This window comes from Aspergillus pseudonomiae, assembly GCF_009193645.1.
Source record: "Aspergillus pseudonomiae strain CBS 119388 unplaced genomic scaffold BDV37scaffold_11, whole genome shotgun sequence".
NCBI lineage: Eukaryota > Fungi > Ascomycota > Eurotiomycetes > Eurotiales > Aspergillaceae > Aspergillus > Aspergillus pseudonomiae.
Genome location: NW_022476003.1, coordinates 290,517 through 308,475, shown reverse-complemented (window position 1 = coordinate 308,475; position 17,959 = coordinate 290,517). Strand labels below are relative to the sequence as shown.

At 48.9% G+C, this 17,959-nt stretch overlaps 7 protein-coding genes across 7 annotated transcripts; 1 reads left to right on the top strand and 6 right to left on the bottom strand.

The window, feature by feature from the left end:
- Nucleotides 1-48: 48 nt before the first annotated feature.
- BDV37DRAFT_269227 (LipA and NB-ARC domain protein) lies at nt 49-2,570 on the bottom strand (the record flags this gene model as incomplete). The annotated part of the gene is made up of 6 exons (XM_032084323.1): nt 49-1,563; nt 1,635-1,946; nt 2,041-2,103; nt 2,154-2,397; nt 2,450-2,520; nt 2,568-2,570. 6 exons carry the CDS (start codon nt 2,568-2,570, stop codon nt 49-51), a joined length of 2,208 nt encoding a protein of 735 aa, XP_031944757.1.
- Nucleotides 2,571-3,062: 492 nt separating this feature from the next.
- Nucleotides 3,063-4,354, bottom strand: BDV37DRAFT_269226 (TDT family transporter; the record flags this gene model as incomplete). The annotated part of the gene is made up of 4 exons (XM_032084322.1): nt 3,063-3,218; nt 3,280-3,565; nt 3,620-3,916; nt 3,963-4,354. The coding sequence occupies 4 exons, from the start codon at nt 4,352-4,354 to the stop codon at nt 3,063-3,065; spliced, it is 1,131 nt and encodes a 376-aa protein (XP_031944756.1).
- A 1,188-nt stretch (nt 4,355-5,542) lies between these two features.
- On the bottom strand, nt 5,543-7,258 carry BDV37DRAFT_290735 (arabinan endo-1,5-alpha-L-arabinosidase; the record flags this gene model as incomplete). Its single annotated transcript, XM_032088790.1, has 4 exons — nt 6,559-7,258; nt 5,888-6,364; nt 5,730-5,815; nt 5,543-5,678 (listed from the first exon to the last, which is right to left on the bottom strand). The coding sequence occupies exons 1-4, from the start codon at nt 6,820-6,822 to the stop codon at nt 5,543-5,545; spliced, it is 963 nt and encodes a 320-aa protein (XP_031944755.1). The 5' UTR covers nt 6,823-7,258.
- BDV37DRAFT_18109 (transcription factor domain-containing protein) lies at nt 7,259-10,222 on the bottom strand. The gene is made up of 4 exons (XM_032079481.1): nt 9,988-10,222; nt 9,778-9,924; nt 9,040-9,727; nt 7,259-8,981 (listed from the first exon to the last, which is right to left on the bottom strand). The coding sequence occupies exons 1-4, from the start codon at nt 10,068-10,070 to the stop codon at nt 7,695-7,697; spliced, it is 2,205 nt and encodes a 734-aa protein (XP_031944754.1). The 5' UTR covers nt 10,071-10,222; the 3' UTR covers nt 7,259-7,694.
- Nucleotides 10,223-10,431: 209 nt separating this feature from the next.
- On the bottom strand, nt 10,432-12,339 carry BDV37DRAFT_240966 (uncharacterized protein). Its single transcript, XM_032081127.1, has one exon. The coding sequence runs from the start codon at nt 12,204-12,206 to the stop codon at nt 10,800-10,802; it is 1,407 nt and encodes a 468-aa protein (XP_031944753.1). The 5' UTR covers nt 12,207-12,339; the 3' UTR covers nt 10,432-10,799.
- Nucleotides 12,340-13,264: 925 nt separating this feature from the next.
- BDV37DRAFT_279967 (uncharacterized protein) lies at nt 13,265-14,413 on the bottom strand (the record flags this gene model as incomplete). The annotated part of the gene is made up of 1 exon (XM_032086451.1): nt 13,265-14,413. The coding sequence occupies one exon, from the start codon at nt 14,411-14,413 to the stop codon at nt 13,265-13,267; it is 1,149 nt and encodes a 382-aa protein (XP_031944752.1).
- A 2,318-nt stretch (nt 14,414-16,731) lies between these two features.
- Nucleotides 16,732-17,879, top strand: BDV37DRAFT_290733 (SMP-30/gluconolactonase/LRE family protein; the record flags this gene model as incomplete). Its single annotated transcript, XM_032088789.1, has 2 exons — nt 16,732-17,518; nt 17,573-17,879. The coding sequence occupies exons 1-2, from the start codon at nt 16,764-16,766 to the stop codon at nt 17,877-17,879; spliced, it is 1,062 nt and encodes a 353-aa protein (XP_031944751.1). The 5' UTR covers nt 16,732-16,763.
- Nucleotides 17,880-17,959: the final 80 nt, after the last annotated feature.

Sequence of the window (17,959 nt, the reverse complement as noted above, 5' to 3'; positions counted from 1 at the left end):
GCTATGCATAGATAATGAATACAACAGATTGTGTATGATGAAAATCACCTATAATCGTTTGAAGGAGGAAAGTAGTGATTCAATGCCCGATGAATTTCTGTACGGCGACATCAGCCTGGTGTTCATCCGACACAGCTCTAGCATGTTCGGCACGTCGGCCGGAACCGGAATGTTTGCCTTCTGACATGCATTGACCAGCTGCTCGTAGTAATTCTGCGCCTGTTGATAGTCTCTTTTGGCCATGTACATATTGCCTAGCATGCCCAACACCGCCTGAGGGTCAGGGCTGCTCATAATATCCCTGCTTCGGGCCCAGTCCAGATATCGTTGAAACCAAGGCAGTGCCAGATCGAGGTTTTGCTGGGAGAAAGCGTAACTATATGGGTTGCTTTGTTTAGCGTACATTAGACCCATATAAATCACGATTTGAATGGTCTCCGGGTTGTCAGAACCGAGGTTCTCTTCAGCCGTGGCCAACGCTCGTCGTAGCGTTTCGGATGGCTCTGTAATTCCACCTGAAGCAAAAATCTGACACGCACCAAGCAGCCGGAGACTGCGAATAGAAAGTGGGTGCCGAGGGCCCAGCAAGTTGTTCAGCTCCCGGGAGGCCTCTTGGGTAACATTGACTATCTCGTCCGTACCCGTCTGATACAGGGTCATAGCCATCACGGTGTTGTTGTTGTTGCTTGAGAGTTTGGCGACTATCAATTCGATGGTGTCAAGTACCGAGGCGTACGTCTTGATATGATTTTCACCCAGTAATCGTTTGAGAGACTCCGTACGCTTCTTGGCAGTAGCAATGCCCTCATCTCGTCGCTCAACCGAGCTATATGCGTTCGCCAGTCGACGGCGTGTCTCCAATGTGTCGACATCATCTTCTCCAATCGTCATCTGCTGCCGGGCGAGGACATTGGCACACACGGACTCTCCCTCCTGTTGTTTACCCTGAGACACAAGGATCTCACCCATCAAGCTTTCGGCTCTCATCGTAAGTGGATGGCGCTTGTCGAACACGCGCTGACTGTTGTTCGACACCCATTGGCACCATTCGGCCGCTTTGCCGATATACCCCGACTCAAGATCGATCTCTGCCAAATTATAGCCGACCTGCAACGTGCTATGGTGGTCTGCACCGAGAGTGCGCAAGTGCTCCTGGAAGATGGTATACTCCACCCTCCGTGCGTCGTCCCACTTCCATTTATTCTTGTGCTCGGCCGCTTCAACCGACCGTGGATCATTGTCAACAGGGTTATATAGGGCTCCGATGACTCGCTGTGTCGCCTGTTGCGAAGCTATGCCGGGAGGAGGATAGGGAGCGCTGCTGTTGGTATGTCGCGGTGGCAATGGTGGTCCCGCGCGCGGAGATGGCGACGGCTGGGGAATATAACCCTGTTCCGTGACCAACAGCTGGTCGGCAATCTGTTTGATATTGCCCTTGATAAGCCGGTACATCGCCCCTCGATTGCCGACCTTGCACATCTGGGAGTGATCCGCATCTAGTTTGAGACGCGTCTCGCGGTTCCCAGGGAGTCCAAGGATGGCGGACTCTTCGTCTACTACCAACTGCGACCGTCAGCACTATACCTCCCGCGATAGAGATAGTGCGGCGAAAGAACCAGTGTCTAGATGCTCACATGACTGATAGAAGCCGGGCCTGCCCCTCCCAAGAGAACCTCCTTTCCCTCGATGAAACTGATCACTCGGTAGTCTTCCAGTTGGTGGCAGAATCGGCTACTCATCTGTCTAGTGAACAGGGAGTTGTGCTCCAGGCAATCGAGAAGGTCGTTGCTGGCATGGCCCTTGGATACGAACTTGGCGACCTTGGCCGCAATCTTTCCTAGTTCAACGCCTTTGGTACCGTGGTGTGGAGTGCCGAAGAAAACAAGTCCGTACGTGCCCGTCCGGATGGAAGTATACTTGGGGTCCTCTTGCGCATTCAATAAAGCCTGTTGGTGAGATGTTAGCGTTGATTACATCCTGAACTGACATTTCCATCCTTTCTCATGTGAATCATGGCGTGATCCACCTGGACAACCATACCTGTTTGATCACCAGTCCACCTAAGCTGTGTCCGATGAAGATGATCTTCGGAGGCCGTGCATTCTGTGCACAGTCAGCCCTGTCTCAAAGTTAAGTAAAGGCAAACTACATACCACCTGCGGACTGCGCTCCATGTCCAACAAGTTCAACAATGTATTCGCATGGTCTTTCACACTCGCATTTGACATCGCCTGGGGGTTTGTGACATATGAATTATAGCCATAGACGAAAACGCGAGCCTGAGGGATGTCTTGAGGGAGGTAATCTCGTGGCCAGAAGGTTCCATTCTGATGTGTCCATGTTTCGAAGGCATGGTCGGTTCGACCGCGAGGATTGAGACCGTGTACAAAAACGAAGCTACACGGTCAGTATGTATTCGAGTTATCAGTAAGTCCTGACGAATACTTACTCGATCTTAGGTTGCTCGGCAGGAGTGTAGACTTCTTCTAGAAATGGAAATTCGTAGTCTGCTGAATCCTTCTCTATTTAGCAACGTCCACATACAGCAGTGGGTTGTATGTACCTACCATGGTTGTCTCTCAAACTATCACGGCTGAAAGACTGGACAGACGGGATGAATGGAGCGGGAACCCCGGGTTCTATAGGTACTACCAAGACTTCAGCCGCAAGACGGCTCGAGCTTATCGTAAAGCCGAAGTCATGTGGGTTATAATCAAACAAAAGAAATGAGGCGGTATCATTTCGCGTATTAGTGCCCAGTTGGGTGTTCATACGAGGCTGCCGGATTGATTCTGAACGGACGATGGCGTCGGTATCAACTGCGGATTGGTCCTTCGTAGCCGATACTGCATACTAGTCGGAATTCAACTTCTCCAAGTGCCCGATGTGATTGGTGAGCCCCTGGCATCGCCCGTATCCCATGTGATGAGCTGCAGATTTGGCGTCAATCCAGTAGACTAGGAGTGAAACAAGAAGTTGCTCTCGAAGGCATAATTGCATACAATTGAACTAATCGGCCAAAATCAGGGTCGGAGCCGGAACAAGGTTCTGGGGCGCTTAACCTATGCTTCGTCATTCGTCGCATCATCCTGGCTGTCTTCCATCTTTTCCTTCAAGTTTTGCAGGCACGGCGCATGGAATAAAACCCCATGCCATGCCCCGTGCACGGTACGGGTGGCAACCACCAGCCACAGTAATATCATCGCGCTGCTGAGTATCTGTCACCTGTCAGCCCCCCTTTCTTTCTGTGCGATCTCACAATTCTCAGCGGCAGCTTACCGTTCCGCAAACCTTAAAAAACATTAACTCCATTTCCTTGCCCAGTAGGATCGTATTGGCCGCATATACCCCAAGCGGGAAAGTGAATCCCCACCAGCCCATGTTGAAAGGAAACGGTGATCGGTAATAGATCGTAGCGAGCGCGAAAACGAGCCAAATCAGTCCGAAAGACCACATCAACAGAGACAGCAACAGACCGAGGACGTATGCTATGTGCCCCACCATGGGGTCGATTACGTTAGACTCGCCGAGGAGCTGTCGAGCCACCTTGCCTAGGTACAAGATACTACCTCGGGAGTCAGCTTCATTCTCTCAAGGTTGTATTGTGGCTTGCACTAACCTGAATCCTCCAAAGCCAAGTGGCCCTAGTGGAAGAAAACAGCTCACGATGGTTTCCCTCGATGGAAGCTTGTGGACCGCCAAACGCTGGTAATAGATCACCAAGATCATCATGGCCATGGGCGTCGACATGCCCCACAGCACGTAAGATACGATCACCGTTCCCATGGCGTGCTGCGCGTTAGGCAAAATATCCGCGATCTCGGCCCCAACCCCGGACGCGACGATTGTGGCAGCGATCGGCAATAGTTGCAGTGCGGTGATCCGCTCCAGCGATGTGACGTAATTTTGTGATATACTGCTTCATATTAACAGACAATCTTCAGTACAGTGGATAGACTTACAGAATAAATGAGAGGGATGCAGTGACCGCCGCCGCCGCGAGCGCATCGACAATCCACAATCCCCAGGCCGTTGTCTTCGCCCAATCTCCCCAGTGAGGTACGCAAAGAAACACCCACATCTCGATCAAGGTGGCAAAACCCATGGGACAAGTTGCCAGGAATAACGAATTAACTGGGTCTTGTATCATGACCTTCCAAATTTCAGGATAAAGAGTATATCGGAGAATTGACATGCTGAGCACGGTGAGGAACAACAAGGCATTCAGAACGAAGAAGATAATGGCTATGTAATCTAGCGCGGCATGTTCGAAAGGGATGAGATGGAACAATATTCCGGCCATGCCTGTCCCCATTGTCGTGGAAAACCATCTGTGAATCAACCCATCAGTCATTGTGCAATTGTTCCAGCAGGAATATAGATGTTGACGTACGATGGGCTGAAGTTGCTAACGATTCTCCGCCAACCTGCTGTATACTTCAAAAGGCTTTTCTTCCTTTGGGATCCTGCATGAGGACGCGAGTCACTATTTTCCATCCTGAACGACTGATCTTGACGAGATGAAGTTTTCATGGGTTAGTGAGCGATTGTCCAATCGATAGTTATCAAAGGCAATTCTATGACTTTCGTGGCTGTTGGATGAAGTTGATGCTAAATACCAATTTCCATGGTCCTGAATCCAGTTCCCTCGGCCGAGAAATTCTCGTGACTGCCTTGTACCCGAAGACCGGCGAAGGCCGACAGCGTCAACTCCGCCTCCCTTGATAATGGCCTCGCAGAGCTCCTGGTATGAAAATTCTTTGCTAGATTTAATAATAGCTTGTATGCTTGAAAAGTCAATTGCAAGCTAACGATCCGGGTAGGTGCTGGAAAAGGCACGGAGCCTACATGTAATGCCGGATCCCAAGCTTTTCCACTTTCGCAACATAAATATATCTCACTCTGACCAGTTCACAAGTGTTTGAGCTCGAGTCATCTACATCGTTGTATACTCCCATAGACTACTAGACCAATCCTACAGACTAAATACACAATCTAGTTTGCTGTATGAAAGTCTTGACCAAGTTAGGTAGTAAATGAATTTCATCTTAAGGTGACGGACTGCCACGAGTGGTATGAGAAGGGGAAGGGGTTCAACTTCAGCTTCAGGGGTTGAACCCTTTGAGAATGGAAATGCCAAGTCTCAAGTTGCCGAGCTTCGAATGAGTCATGCTTGAACAAGGATGAATCGGGTATGATGCGAATTTGAAAATGTAGACTAATGCTAAAGGATGACCGTGTTGGAGTGGATAAGACACTAATCTGGCATCGTGACAAGATTGAGTACGACCTCGACAACGGGTCGGGTTTGGGTCCAACATCAGGAACAGTACCCAACCCGCGGATGCAGATCCTAAACCCACCCCTATGCCCGTAAATCCACGGGTTACCCGAGTTTAAGGTATGAAATAGGCAAGGTTTGTAGGATGGGATGAGAGCTGGCCGAAAATAAGGTCAATTGACTCTTAATACTGGAATTATTCCCCAAAGAAGCTGAACTATGTACAAAGATTGCTTCTCGCCACCCGAACAGATGATCCACTTATACAGAAGGCCATCCACTCGAGAAGTCGATGGCGTTCCATCCGAATAGCTTCTGGGAGTCACCATACCCGATAGTCGTATCAACGTAGTGATAGTAGAGTACAGGGCCAAGGCTCGGGTCGGTGTAGACACCCCTGTAAAAGTTAGCCAACATGAACGTAAGTAGAGATAGTGATACCACATACTGTCCACCAGGCCCATAGACATTATCATGGCTCTCAAGAACGACGGTACCACCGCCATCCGTGCATGCAACACCGCTCGCATCAACCTGCATCATTAGCTACCCGTTTTACAGAGTCCAGAGGTAAAGAAAACAAGAAGAAAACAAGAAAAAACTCACAAAGCCCCCAGTCGGCGTACTCGACCGACAAACCTTGATCTTATACTCCTCTCCTGCGGCAGGCATAGTCTGGTCATATCCACAGCACGTTCCCCAGGAGTAAAATAGATAGTAATAATCTCCGTATTTGTACAGGTAAGCACCCTCAACGGGATGTGTACCAGCCGGATCGAAAGCAACATTAACCGGCGTTGATGTTGAAGACGTGGCGTCTCCGTTCAGTGTGACTTGAAAGATGTCTTGCCAGAACGATCCAAAGGTCAGGTAGTTGGCCGAGCCATCTATCAGAAGGTTTGCGTCGATGGCGTTGTATTGGTTACCCGTTGTGGATGTAACCCCAATTGAACCCTGGTCGGTCCATGTACCTTCCTCCATGGTTTCGGAGGTTGCGAGACCGATGGCAGATTCTTGGCTGCCGAAAGTCGATACAGCATAGTAGAGGTGGTAAAGGTTGCCAACCTTCTGCACGTCGGGTGCCTAAGAGTTGTTAGCCATAGGTTGCTAGGTAGAGAGTGCGGGAAGGCGTGTAAGGGTTGTTCATTCCAACATCATTCGCAGAATGACACCAGCGAGAATAAAAATAAAAATACAAAGAAGAAATAGATCAGAATAGCGGAAGTAGATAATAGGGGAGGGCCGATAAGGCAAGGTAAAAAAAAAGAAATACTTACCCAAGGATCATCACTCCCGGAATTTTCAATCGACGATCCACTAGGCAAAACAGACCCAAGAGCTGTCCATGGACCCTCGATGGATGAAGCAGAAGCAAAGGAGATGCCATTCCCGGTGGAAAAGCGATAGTACGTTCCATCGCTATTCTGGATCAAGGCAGGATCATGGATGTTGCAGGCACCAGAGCAAGCCCCCGGGTTAGCGTAACCATGAACCACCGCAACCCGGAGAAGGGCTAAGGCCAGAGAAGATTGGAGATACATGGTTAGCAAAGAAATAGAGATGTGTGGGTTGAAGACTCGATTTTCTTGTGAGATACATGGTACTATATATACTAGAGATCCAGTTTCTTGTGTTTATCTCGATGTGTATGTGCGCTCAGTTTACATGAAAGACGTGCTTTACTCCGCCGGAGATTAACGACTACATCTATTCGAGGAATGCAATCCTCCGACATACGGTTTCCCGTGTGCCTCCAGTAATGCCCGACCCGGTTGTCGGCGCTGAGACGTAGCGATCTATAGTGCGTGCATTATATGCATGGTACCAGTCACTGGTCGTGACGGGGAGATATTCCACTCTATGTATGCTTCATGTGCACTCCACTGAAAGTTTCATCTGAGAAAGATAACAGCTGATATGGGAGATATACATAACATACAAGAGAATAGACCGCGCGCAGGATACAATGACCCCTCCCATTAAGCCAAGGAATGTCCGAGGAACACGGTTCGATGGCTAGTTAGCCAATCACCAGTACGTACTCCTCCCCCAGAAACGGAGAAATTACATCATTGGGGTATTCTGCAGGTCAAGGTATAGCTTCTGCCATGATTGGCTCATAGCGACACTCGTCCAGGAGTTTTGCCCATTATAGTAATCGAACACACTTGTCACGGGGAGTGCTGATCGTCTTGGCTTGGCCAATTAGCCGAGTGGATTCTTCAGGCAGAAACCTCGGGATTGAGATGCATTAGCTTCAGAATATTTGGCTCCCGTGCATTAGACTAGTTCCACCAATGGCAGGGGTACTTAGACCGGTCTAGGACGGAGAGACTGAGTTGCGCATGCTCCTGGTCAAACAGACCATACTAAGCACCATCCGGTAAACCAATCCTTAGACCGCCACCTTCATTTATAACAGGCCAGCCATTACCCGGGTCAGCGCCTCGTTTTCGGCGTGAAACGCATCAATCCCTTCAACCCCTGCACTAGCGCCGTCGGCTGCAGGTGTCTCCTCGGGGGGACCCGTCTTGGGGTCGAAGTAAAGTCCTCCAGCCATTTCAAAGAAACTAGTCAAATCGTCACAGCTATCATCGTTGTTGCCATAATTCACTGGCGCCGTAGCCAGTGGGGAAGACACGGACCAAAGGGAGGCGGAAGGCTGTGGAGTCGGAATGCCGGATGGCTGGTGCTGGTGCGACGGGACCAACGGAGACTGCGGCAGACTGGACTGGTTCGAGTCATGCTGTCCGTGGCTGAAACGAGATAGTACCTTGCCAAGGTTTTCCGGCGGTTGTCCGTGTTTATAAGGCGATTTCCCGACATTCAGCTTAATCAATTTCAAACTGCGAATGATTTTCTGTAGTCGTCTGGATGTTCTGGCCCGAGTGGATGACTTCCTCACCATGTCTACGGCAGCATAGAATTCCGCACGGCAGACGTTGCTGAATCGACTCGGTGCATGAAACACGGCGAGAAACAGTGCGGCCAGTGCCGAAATTAGGAAGTAATTGAACGGCTCCGGACGCTGAAAATAGATATCCGAAACGCGAGTGAAGTAGTCTAGCATGTGGATCGTACTTTTCGCAGTCTCGACGGCGACGGATGCGCCAGAGACATTCGTCTCAATGCTCTCGCTACTGAGCAGGTTTTGGCGGTACACGAGAATGCGAAGTTGGTTAGCCTGCAGTGCAAGGAGCACTTGTAGCATCATCATGTTATCATTCTGAACCGAGTCGGGGGATGAGGGTCGTGAAGGGTCGAACCGTAGTTCCTGCGGAATTGACTGGATCCATTGCTGGACTTGGAAGTCAAGGTACGAGCAGTAGTCCGACGTCGCTGCACGCGATCGACTGCCCCAGCCGACTACGAGCCCCCATATCTTGCCGCTGAGTTGTGCGTACGAGATCATACAAGTGAGATAAGGAGTGGCGGTTCCTGGCACGGGAAGGTTGGTGTCCATATCCGTGTCCTGAATAGCGAAAGGAAGGCCAGTGCCAAAGGACCATTTTCGATCCAACACGTAGATACACCAAAAGAGACGACTAGCCCACATCCATTGCAGCTCGCCGGGGAACACACCTCCCGTTCTATACCAGGTCTCTTGGCAATGTAGGCCTAGTTGCATTGAGCCTCGACAAGCCATCCCAATACAACGCCACGAAATAACTTCATCATCCCGGTACGAATGGAATATTGACTTGGAGACGATTACTGTTAGTCATATGTGAAGGGGACATAGCGGATAGGCCACACACCAGCAGTGTCAGTATAAGAAGCTCTTTCATGTCAACCTCGGGGATATTAACGCGAGTCGCAAAACGATCCTCAACACTTTCTGCCAACACAGCAGCTCGCTCACTCCGCCCATGCGATTCCGTCAGCAAAGCTATGGCCAAGATAATTTTCAGCACCTCCACATCGCGCGCAAAGAACCAGTCCTGTTGCTCCGAGCTCAGAATCTGACGAGAATCATCTCGAAAGAAGTCAACAATACATGCGCGCACACTGTCCAAATCAACACAAGGGTACATCAAGCCCACTGTGTTTTCATAGACCGTCACCAGCCTCAGAGCCTCTGTCAGCCCGAGGTTCCCTAATGGATCATCGGTCACAATATCGGCATCAGGCGCTGCGACGGGACTCGGTGCAGCAGTGGACTCAAATTCATCGTCGTCCTCCAACGGCTTCCGGCGCGCGGTCAGACCGAACTCCGCACTCGTGGGTCCAACGTGATATGGAGACATTGGCCGATTCATCATACGCTGTAGACCAGTATTCGTGGCTTGAGAAGATACGATGGAAGCCGGTCTCGGAGGCGGCTTATTTGCGCTACTGTTAGCCGGCGAAGACGATTCGAGCTCGCGCAAACGAGCAGCCATCGCGCGCATCTCATGCTGAAGTGACTCGATCTGGCGATCAACTGATTGGAACCTCGCAGATACCCTATTCTAGTCAACCCAAAGTATTCAACTCCGACAAGAAGTTTCTCGTACCCTTCATCACTTGGTTCCTCCACCGAAGTCGTAGGGTTACTCGGCGCATATGCGCTAGGCGTATAAACGCATGGTACGCCATCACGGGCGCACCGTGAACACGTTGGCTCACCGCTGCATTTCAACTTACGCCTTTTGCATTCATTACTGGCAGGATTCAATTAGTTATGTATCTTCCAACGTAGTGTTGTTATAAGATGATGGGCGCACCAAGCGACCTGAGTGTATTTGGCTCGCTTTTTCCGAGGGGGTTCCGAGGTGGCGTAGCTGTGCGTGGGAGATTCCGACTGCATGGATGAGATCTAGAGGGATCAACTAAGTCAATTAGATCGTAGTATAGGCTCTTATGGACCGGTTGGACGATCCCGAGAGGTGATCAGGCAATTGTGGTGCGGAATGACGGGGTCACCAACAGTGATGGTGAAGTGCAGAAGTGGAATTCCATTCCGAGCGATCCCGGCCATGCAAAAGTGTAAACCTTGTAGGCTGAGATTCAACCGCTCTTTATCTTATCGCCGCAGCTTATCTTATCGGTACTTCCTCGGGTTCACCGCTTCAGGCCCTTTGTTAGTAAAACTACAATTTGCCTGTTTTATTTGTATGTGGTTAGACCAGGCGGTCAAAGGCCCTTGGTATAGGAGGTTGAATACTTTCTGAATCAGATATTTCTTTATATTGATCAAAGTATCTGCCACGCACATCCAAACATTTGATATCGTTTTTAAACAGACCATCAGACTGAAATTGATAAAGAAAACAGCCTCCCTCATTAAAAGATGCACAGTACCCGCGGCAGCGTCATTATAAGCAAGTACAAAAAAGGTCTTATCATAGGAATGCCGAGTAAGAATCGACAAATAACTTAATCCGCGCGGATAGACAGAATGGTAAAGAATTAAAGTAAGAATCGTCAAAAGTTCATGACCTCATGTCTCGTAAATCTCGCATGTCGGTTGATCAATAGTCATTGAAGTTTAACATTAGGGAGCGCCGAGGACAAATTCAAGTACAGAAGGCCTGTATTAACATGTCGCCACTGGAGGAACGCATTGGTTCAAAATAGTAGGATCGTCGATGAAACCGTCTCGTAGTATATAGTCCTTTGCCCCAGACACATTACGTTCAAGAATGACGCCGGGATGGCCATCAATGGGCTTTGTATCATGGTATGTTCGTGCCATGAATGACATGAGGCTCTGAAGAACTTGGATTTTCTTTAAATCTGGTGCCGAACGAGTGACCCTTAATGCCTCTGCGAAGATCGCAGGCATGTAGTAAAGGATTACCGCATCTTCGCCATTGCACCCGTCGACGTTCAATCCATTAATGAGCTCTGCTCGTGTAGGTTGTGGGAGATCTATGAATGCTTTCTCAAACAGTTCTGCTAGATGTTTATCCGCTACTCTACCCATCGCACATAGGCGGAGAAAGGCCCGGTCGCTGGGACTGTTTGTGGATAATGTATGGAAGCCTTGATCAGCTAGTAGCTGACCTCGATTTTGCAGGACCGTGTTATACGCATCGCGCACTGAAAGCTTGCCAGTAATGACATTCATCAGCACCGGGTAGGCGGAGAGAAAGGACTGGCAGACGGGCTCGATCATGCGAACGGCACCACGCGCGTCAACATGGCCGCCTGCGCCCGATACATCCAACATAATTTCGAGATACTTCATCCTAAATGCCTGTGGCTTTCCTTGTAGCATGAGAATACTCACCAAACTCCCTGGGACGTTCTCACCTTGCGTCAATTGTGGAATGTTGAGCTTTGCGCCGACCTCCACCCCCAGAAGCATCTCCTCCCGTTTCTTGTCCGAGAGTAAGCGCAGCGGCTTGTCAAACTGTCCCAGCTCAATGGCCCTGGCTAAGACTTGGTCATGATTTAGCCTTTTACCATCCTTCTTGTGCACAAAGTCTTCTAGGTCAGGATCTTTCCCCGCGTCTCCTAGTATCAATGATACGACCAAGCCCAGCATATCATCATTCGTTCTCAAGATATCCCGCGCTAGCTGGCGAAAGCGCGTGAATGTTTCTGGAGACAGCTTCACGACGCCGGGCTGATGCGCGGTGAAAGCCTGATAATTATCCTCGAGTAGCCACTTTAATGACAAGAAATTGACCACGGTTCGGTTTATCTCGGTGAAATCCTCCTGAAAAAGAAACCGCGACGGTGTAAGGGCGTTCCCACCTAAACTTCCCTTCGGAGGATCCCCGTCGCCCTGCTCGAGGCTATATACGACACGCTTCAGTCGGACGAATTCGGATTTGAACTGGCGGTGCAAAAGCTGCACGGCTTTTTCGTCGCTCAGAGTCTCCAGGTCGCCGCGACGGATAATTTCTGCTAATTGCGATCCATTATCGAAATTTTTGACTCTTCGCAACCAGTTGATAATACAATCGATGATCGACTGGAAATTTGTTTTCGGCATGGCGGCTTTTCTGACTGTGGCGCAGGGCTGTCAGGAAGGAAGTTGGGCCGTAAGCCAGCGCACTTGGGGAGATGAGGGGTTTATGTAGGGAGGGTAAAAAGCCCTACAGTTGACTCCGCCTCGGTGCGCCCGCGCTAAACGCCAGCCCAGCCTCAGAGGGAATGAAGCCCGTTGACAATGGTCCAGACGGATGTGAGGTGTTGCAATATCGTCTTGATCTCTATTCTGATATACTTATGGTGGGTCATTTATGAATTTCACCTGACTGCCACCGCCCTGATTCACTAACGATGGCTCCAGTCAGGCACAGACTGCAAATACGAAGCCAAGTGGAGTGCAGGATCCGTGGCCAATGATCGTCCAATCCTAGCGCTGATGACCTGGCATCTGATGGTACAAGAAGTAAAAGAAGAAGGAAAGCAGAGGACCCGACAGCTGGTACTGCTAGTCCTGACTCTCATGACTATTCAAAGGATATCATATTCTTCTCGAGACAGAGTCCACTCAGCCTCGTGTTCAGTAGATAGATCTTTACTGCACAAAATAAGCTATGCTACTGGCCCATAGCGGTGAGGATGATATATATTGGCTAGCCAATAGAGCACAGAGGTCTATGCGTAGAGGACGCTCCGCCACATCAAGACTCGAGCCGCGTGTCCACTCAGTGATCTGTCTAGCTTCCCCATTCTAGACTTCGCATACACGTCTTCCGACCGACCATCTTTTTCTAGGATAGACTTTACAACTACTGATTTAATATATGTACTCCATATAATATATTCTACACTTCAGGGAATAGTTTGGAAAAAGCATGATCTGGACATTCAAATCTAAAATATTGTATTTTTAATTACCTTGTACTCATAAGTGCATCTAGAAAACTTAACAAACGGTATACCTGGCGTTATGATTTTCGAGTAAAAGCTTGGTCGATCAAATCATATACATGTTAATATCTTAAACTGGAATTCATATACATGAAAATAATTGGATTATCAATGGTAGTATCTTTCACACCAATATATAAATCTTGTAGGAAAAGGACGTCCAGAAAAATATCATTCCTGGGAGAGTACCCCCTTCTCATCCAGACGTGAAGGCTCAGGCGAATGCTCCCCTATTATTACATTTTTTCTGGTAACTGCCGGCCAGTCGCTTTTATTGCTCTGAGCGTTCTGGAATGCTTCCCGTAGCCATTCATCCCAGGGGCCTGTTTTCGGTGCTATGTTTGCCCTCCTCACCCAGTCAATCGACTTGGTCTCAAAAATGGCCAACCATAGCACTTCCGTATAATTACTAGTCTCTTTAAATACGGCGTTCTTGATATCATACCTGCTCATATCCCAGACATCACGAGGTTCCACCAGCAATGCCAACCCCCAGTAAAGAATGTTCAGGATGAAATACGCAGCACCGACGGCGATCTGGATCTTCTCGCTGCTATTGCTGAACATAATCACCGATGTCATCAAGAAAAGTGTGCTCATAGCCAGGAAGACCTGCCGCACTTTGTCCGGATATCTATACTGGCAGGAGTCCATCCCCGTGTACAGTTCTCGGATCACATACTCATCACCGCGGACGACAATGAACCCCCCTCCACGAGTGCGAATCACCACATCTCCAGGAGGCATCTTGGCATCCCCGTCGCGCTCAGATAGCTTTGGATACCAGTAGGCGGACAGACTAGCGGCACTAGTGGACAGGGCCATGGTGCTGACGCCAACCAGCGCTACGCCGTCGTGGATTACACCGGCGAAGACCAAGAGACCCACCGACATGAAAATCGACACAATTGTAACTACGTTCAGTAGGGACATAGTTTTGATGCGGAGAGGTCTGTTTGGTTTGCCTTTTTCCCGATCATCGCCGAAGTTGTGTTCGATTACGCAGGATCGGAATTCAAATGGTTTGACATCTTCGATTTTGTGCAGTAGAGTGGCAAAGTAGTTTAGTTCTGTAAGAACGGTACCAGAATGTACGCCAACAACGTCGACATTTGGAGCTGAGGGTAGACGATGCAGTCGCCTAGTATCGAGGAGGGCTTCGGGTGCTGGCAAAAGGCGAGGAAATAGGCCGAAGGCTGACGCCGTGATGGCGGGCATGTGTTTTTGAGTGGCGGAGCTGCCAATGACAGCGAGAAGAATGAGAATCTCAAAATGCCATTGGGACTCTTCTGAGTCTAATTTCGCTGGGAACCAGCCCATTTCCGAAGTCGTGCGACACGTAGAGGACGATGAACCGGATGTGTTGTCCTTCGCTGCCACGAGCTTCCCATATATATATGGCCATTTTTGTATAGTACTACCTCATTTCTGATCGATTGATGATAAAGCTGAGCCCACCCCGCCTTTGGAACTCTTTGCCAAACTATTCGGGAAGTTGATGCAGAACGCGCCAAGTCATCAATGCAGGAAGACCAGAGTGGAGCCCGGTCGAATCAACATATAGGATTCTCCATGAACTGCGAGTGGACTGTCGATCTCGGTTCCGTTGACCTTTCACTTCAGCAAAGCCAGTTGCTACGGTCGTCGTACTTCAGCCTATATCTTTTTTTCTTTCTAGGGGTTCATGTTTCGCAACTCACGGAGCCACAACAAAGTAACGCGTACTTGGTCTACACAGGTGTGAGGGAGATAGGTGGGGTGAGCCGTAATATTTCGAACCACCGCCAGCCTCGTTCTCTGCATATGAACATGGTTGATGGTCTGTGCGAATGACTCAATGCATATGGGATTCAATCCCTGCTATTTCGATCCATCCAATTCCAAACCCAAGTCGGGAGATCGTCGGACGGGTCGACCCTAGACCAAGTGGGTATACTCTTCACTTGTTGGACATGCTGTAAACCTTGCACTTGCCCTGAAAAGGCTCTAAATGACGAGCTGCATCACTAAAACAGACACCATAATCACCAGCCAAACAAGTTATGGAGTTTTTAGCTGATATCTGTTCGACTTACTACGCAGCACAAAATGATTCCTCCGGCCCAAAAAAGACCGGTATTGTTCAACTCCGGCATATCAGGCAAAGAGAAGATGAACATATTATATATATATATATAAGCTTTGAGGTGACACCAGGCAGAATGGCTGCGGGCATATCCTGACCGTTGTCTTGGTTTTCCTTTCCTTACCTTCTCCTTTCCCTTTTTCTTATCTTTTCTTTTCTTTTCCTGTAGTATATCCCGATCAACTCTCGAAAGTTTCACCGGGGCCCCGCACATCTCTTGCTATCGAACTGGATAATTATCGTCATACTGGATATACCAACATGCAATAGATAATGCCCAAACTGTATGAATCGCCATACATTACCTGCTCAGGCTATTTCGGACATTTTGGAGTCATGTAATTCCCACTATTATTTCTCCGGAGAAAGTTACCTACTCTTAAGGATTCAATATGAGCAACTGAGAAAAAGGAGAAAGGATTCCTCTGCATTATAGGTACCCGCTTTATGTTCTCCGTCGCACCCAAAGTGAACCACTACGGGCAGGCTTCCTGCGGAAATCGTTCTTTTCATCGACGGGTCCGAGTGTGATGTCTTTCAGATACCTGTGCCAACAAATACAGGGCTGAAAGAATATACCTCATGAGCTAAGATACATCGTTTACTCTGTCTCCGGCAAAGAACTACCTGAATTCAGAATCGATCATGATTTCTCGACGTGTTCGATGCCAGCGGACTCTTGTGCCATTGGGATGGCAGATAGAATGATTTATCACAGGATTTCACTGTCCTTCTCGCACGTTGGATGTGGGTCGCTCATCATTGGCGATGCAGGAGCGGCTGGCAAGATTTGATCAGTGTGCTCTTCATGTTATCATCATCATACAGGCAACTCAAGGACAATCCAAGTTTACCGATGTCGATGTGGTATACGCCGAGTATATTAGCAAATTAGATCTATTTTTAGAGTAGTTCCACTATGTTATACTCCAATTATAACTGTCTATATACACGGATTCCAGAGTAGTTTGGTCCCGAAGATATTTACCGCTTCAAGAATGTAACCTTGTGTACAATAAGTAGTGCAAGTCTGGAAAAGACCGTGTCTCCATCGGCACTTGTGTCCCATTTTCTGCCTATTTACCCACAATTGGTCAGGAGTATTTATTTAGTGCCTTGGTCACCGAACACGATGACACCAGGAAACTACGATGCCAGCATGGTTCCGCTTTTATGTACGAGGACCCGCCGGACTCCACCCGCAGTGGAACTTTGTCGACATCTTGATAGTGGCTCACTGCTAGCTATAAGGATCCTGTGCTACAACAAAGAGTAGTATTATAGAATCGATGCAAGTTGCCCTTGATTGTTCTTGTTTATATCGTGTCTCCAGAATGACATCTAGCTACTGATCCGCACGGGGGAACTTCGGAGAATATTCCCACGATACTCGAAAAGTCAATCTTGGGAAGTGGAGCCAGAATCCGAATTCAATGGATCTGATCGACCATGAAGCTGAAATAGGAAGCCCAGTCGATATATGATTCACTAGCGTGGTTGCGGGCCGTGGCTCAATATAAGGTGTACATTCCCCCAAGCTCCTTGATGTTACGTATCAACCAGCCTCTGCTCACAATGACCAGCAATTTGACCTTCCCAGGCCATCCAGCCAACATTTCGCAGATCCCCTCTGTATTTGCGATCCATGACAACAGATTCTTCAATATTATCGGCTCATCTCCTAAGCTGGAGGTCCTTTTCAAGAACGATGATGTCCCCTTTGCGCACGAAGCGAGCGTCTTTATCCCCTCTACCGACGAGCTATTCCTGAGCAGCAACATCTTCACCGACCCCATCACGAACCATTCAACGATTCAAATTTCCAAAGTCAAGGTCAACGCTCAGCCGGTTACCAGTGAAGTTATCAAATCTACTATCGTAATGGCGAACGGAGCGGTAAACCATGGCGACGGGATCCTCTTCTGCGGCCAGGGAAACCAAACCGAAACGAGCGGCTTATACCAGATGTCAATTGAATCTCCGTACGAGGCAGAACTACTTGTTAGTGGCTTTCACGGTCAGCAATTCAACTCACCCAATGACGTGGTCGTGCATAGTGATGGGTCAATATGGTTTACCGATCCGATCTACGGTTCGAAACAGGGGTTTCGCCCAAAGCCTCAGTTGCCGAATCAAGTCTATCGGTTTGATCCTGTCACAAAGAACGTGCGAGTCGTCGCTGACGGATTCGGTCGGCCGAACGGTATTGCTTTCTCGCCGGATGAGAAGACGGTGTATATCACTGATACGGGGTCTACTTTGGGTGATGGCACCAATGATCCCAAAGGGCCGTCCACCATGTATGTTATCCAGCCATTCAATCATACCATTCCCTTTCTAACTGCCTGCATTAGCTACGCTTTTGACGTGTCTATCCTCAACGGGGAACAGTTCCTCACCAATCGGCGTCTTTTCGCCATGGCTGATACCGGTGTCCCTGATGGAATCAAGCTGGATATGGATGGCAACGTTTATGCTGGCTGTGGCGATGGCATCAACGTCTGGTCGCCAGGTGGCGTCCTGCTGGGAAAGATTCTGATCAAAGATGGAGCGGCTAACTTTTCCTTTGGCCGTAATGGCCAAATGTTTATTCTCAACGAGAATACGCTCTGGACTGCTCAGCTGAGTCGTGCCGTGAAGGGTGCCCTATTGAAGATTTGAGACGGACTCTGCATCCAGTCAAGGATCGCTCACTAATGTAGTATTAATATAGATCAGCAATTGTGTAAGCATATGACATT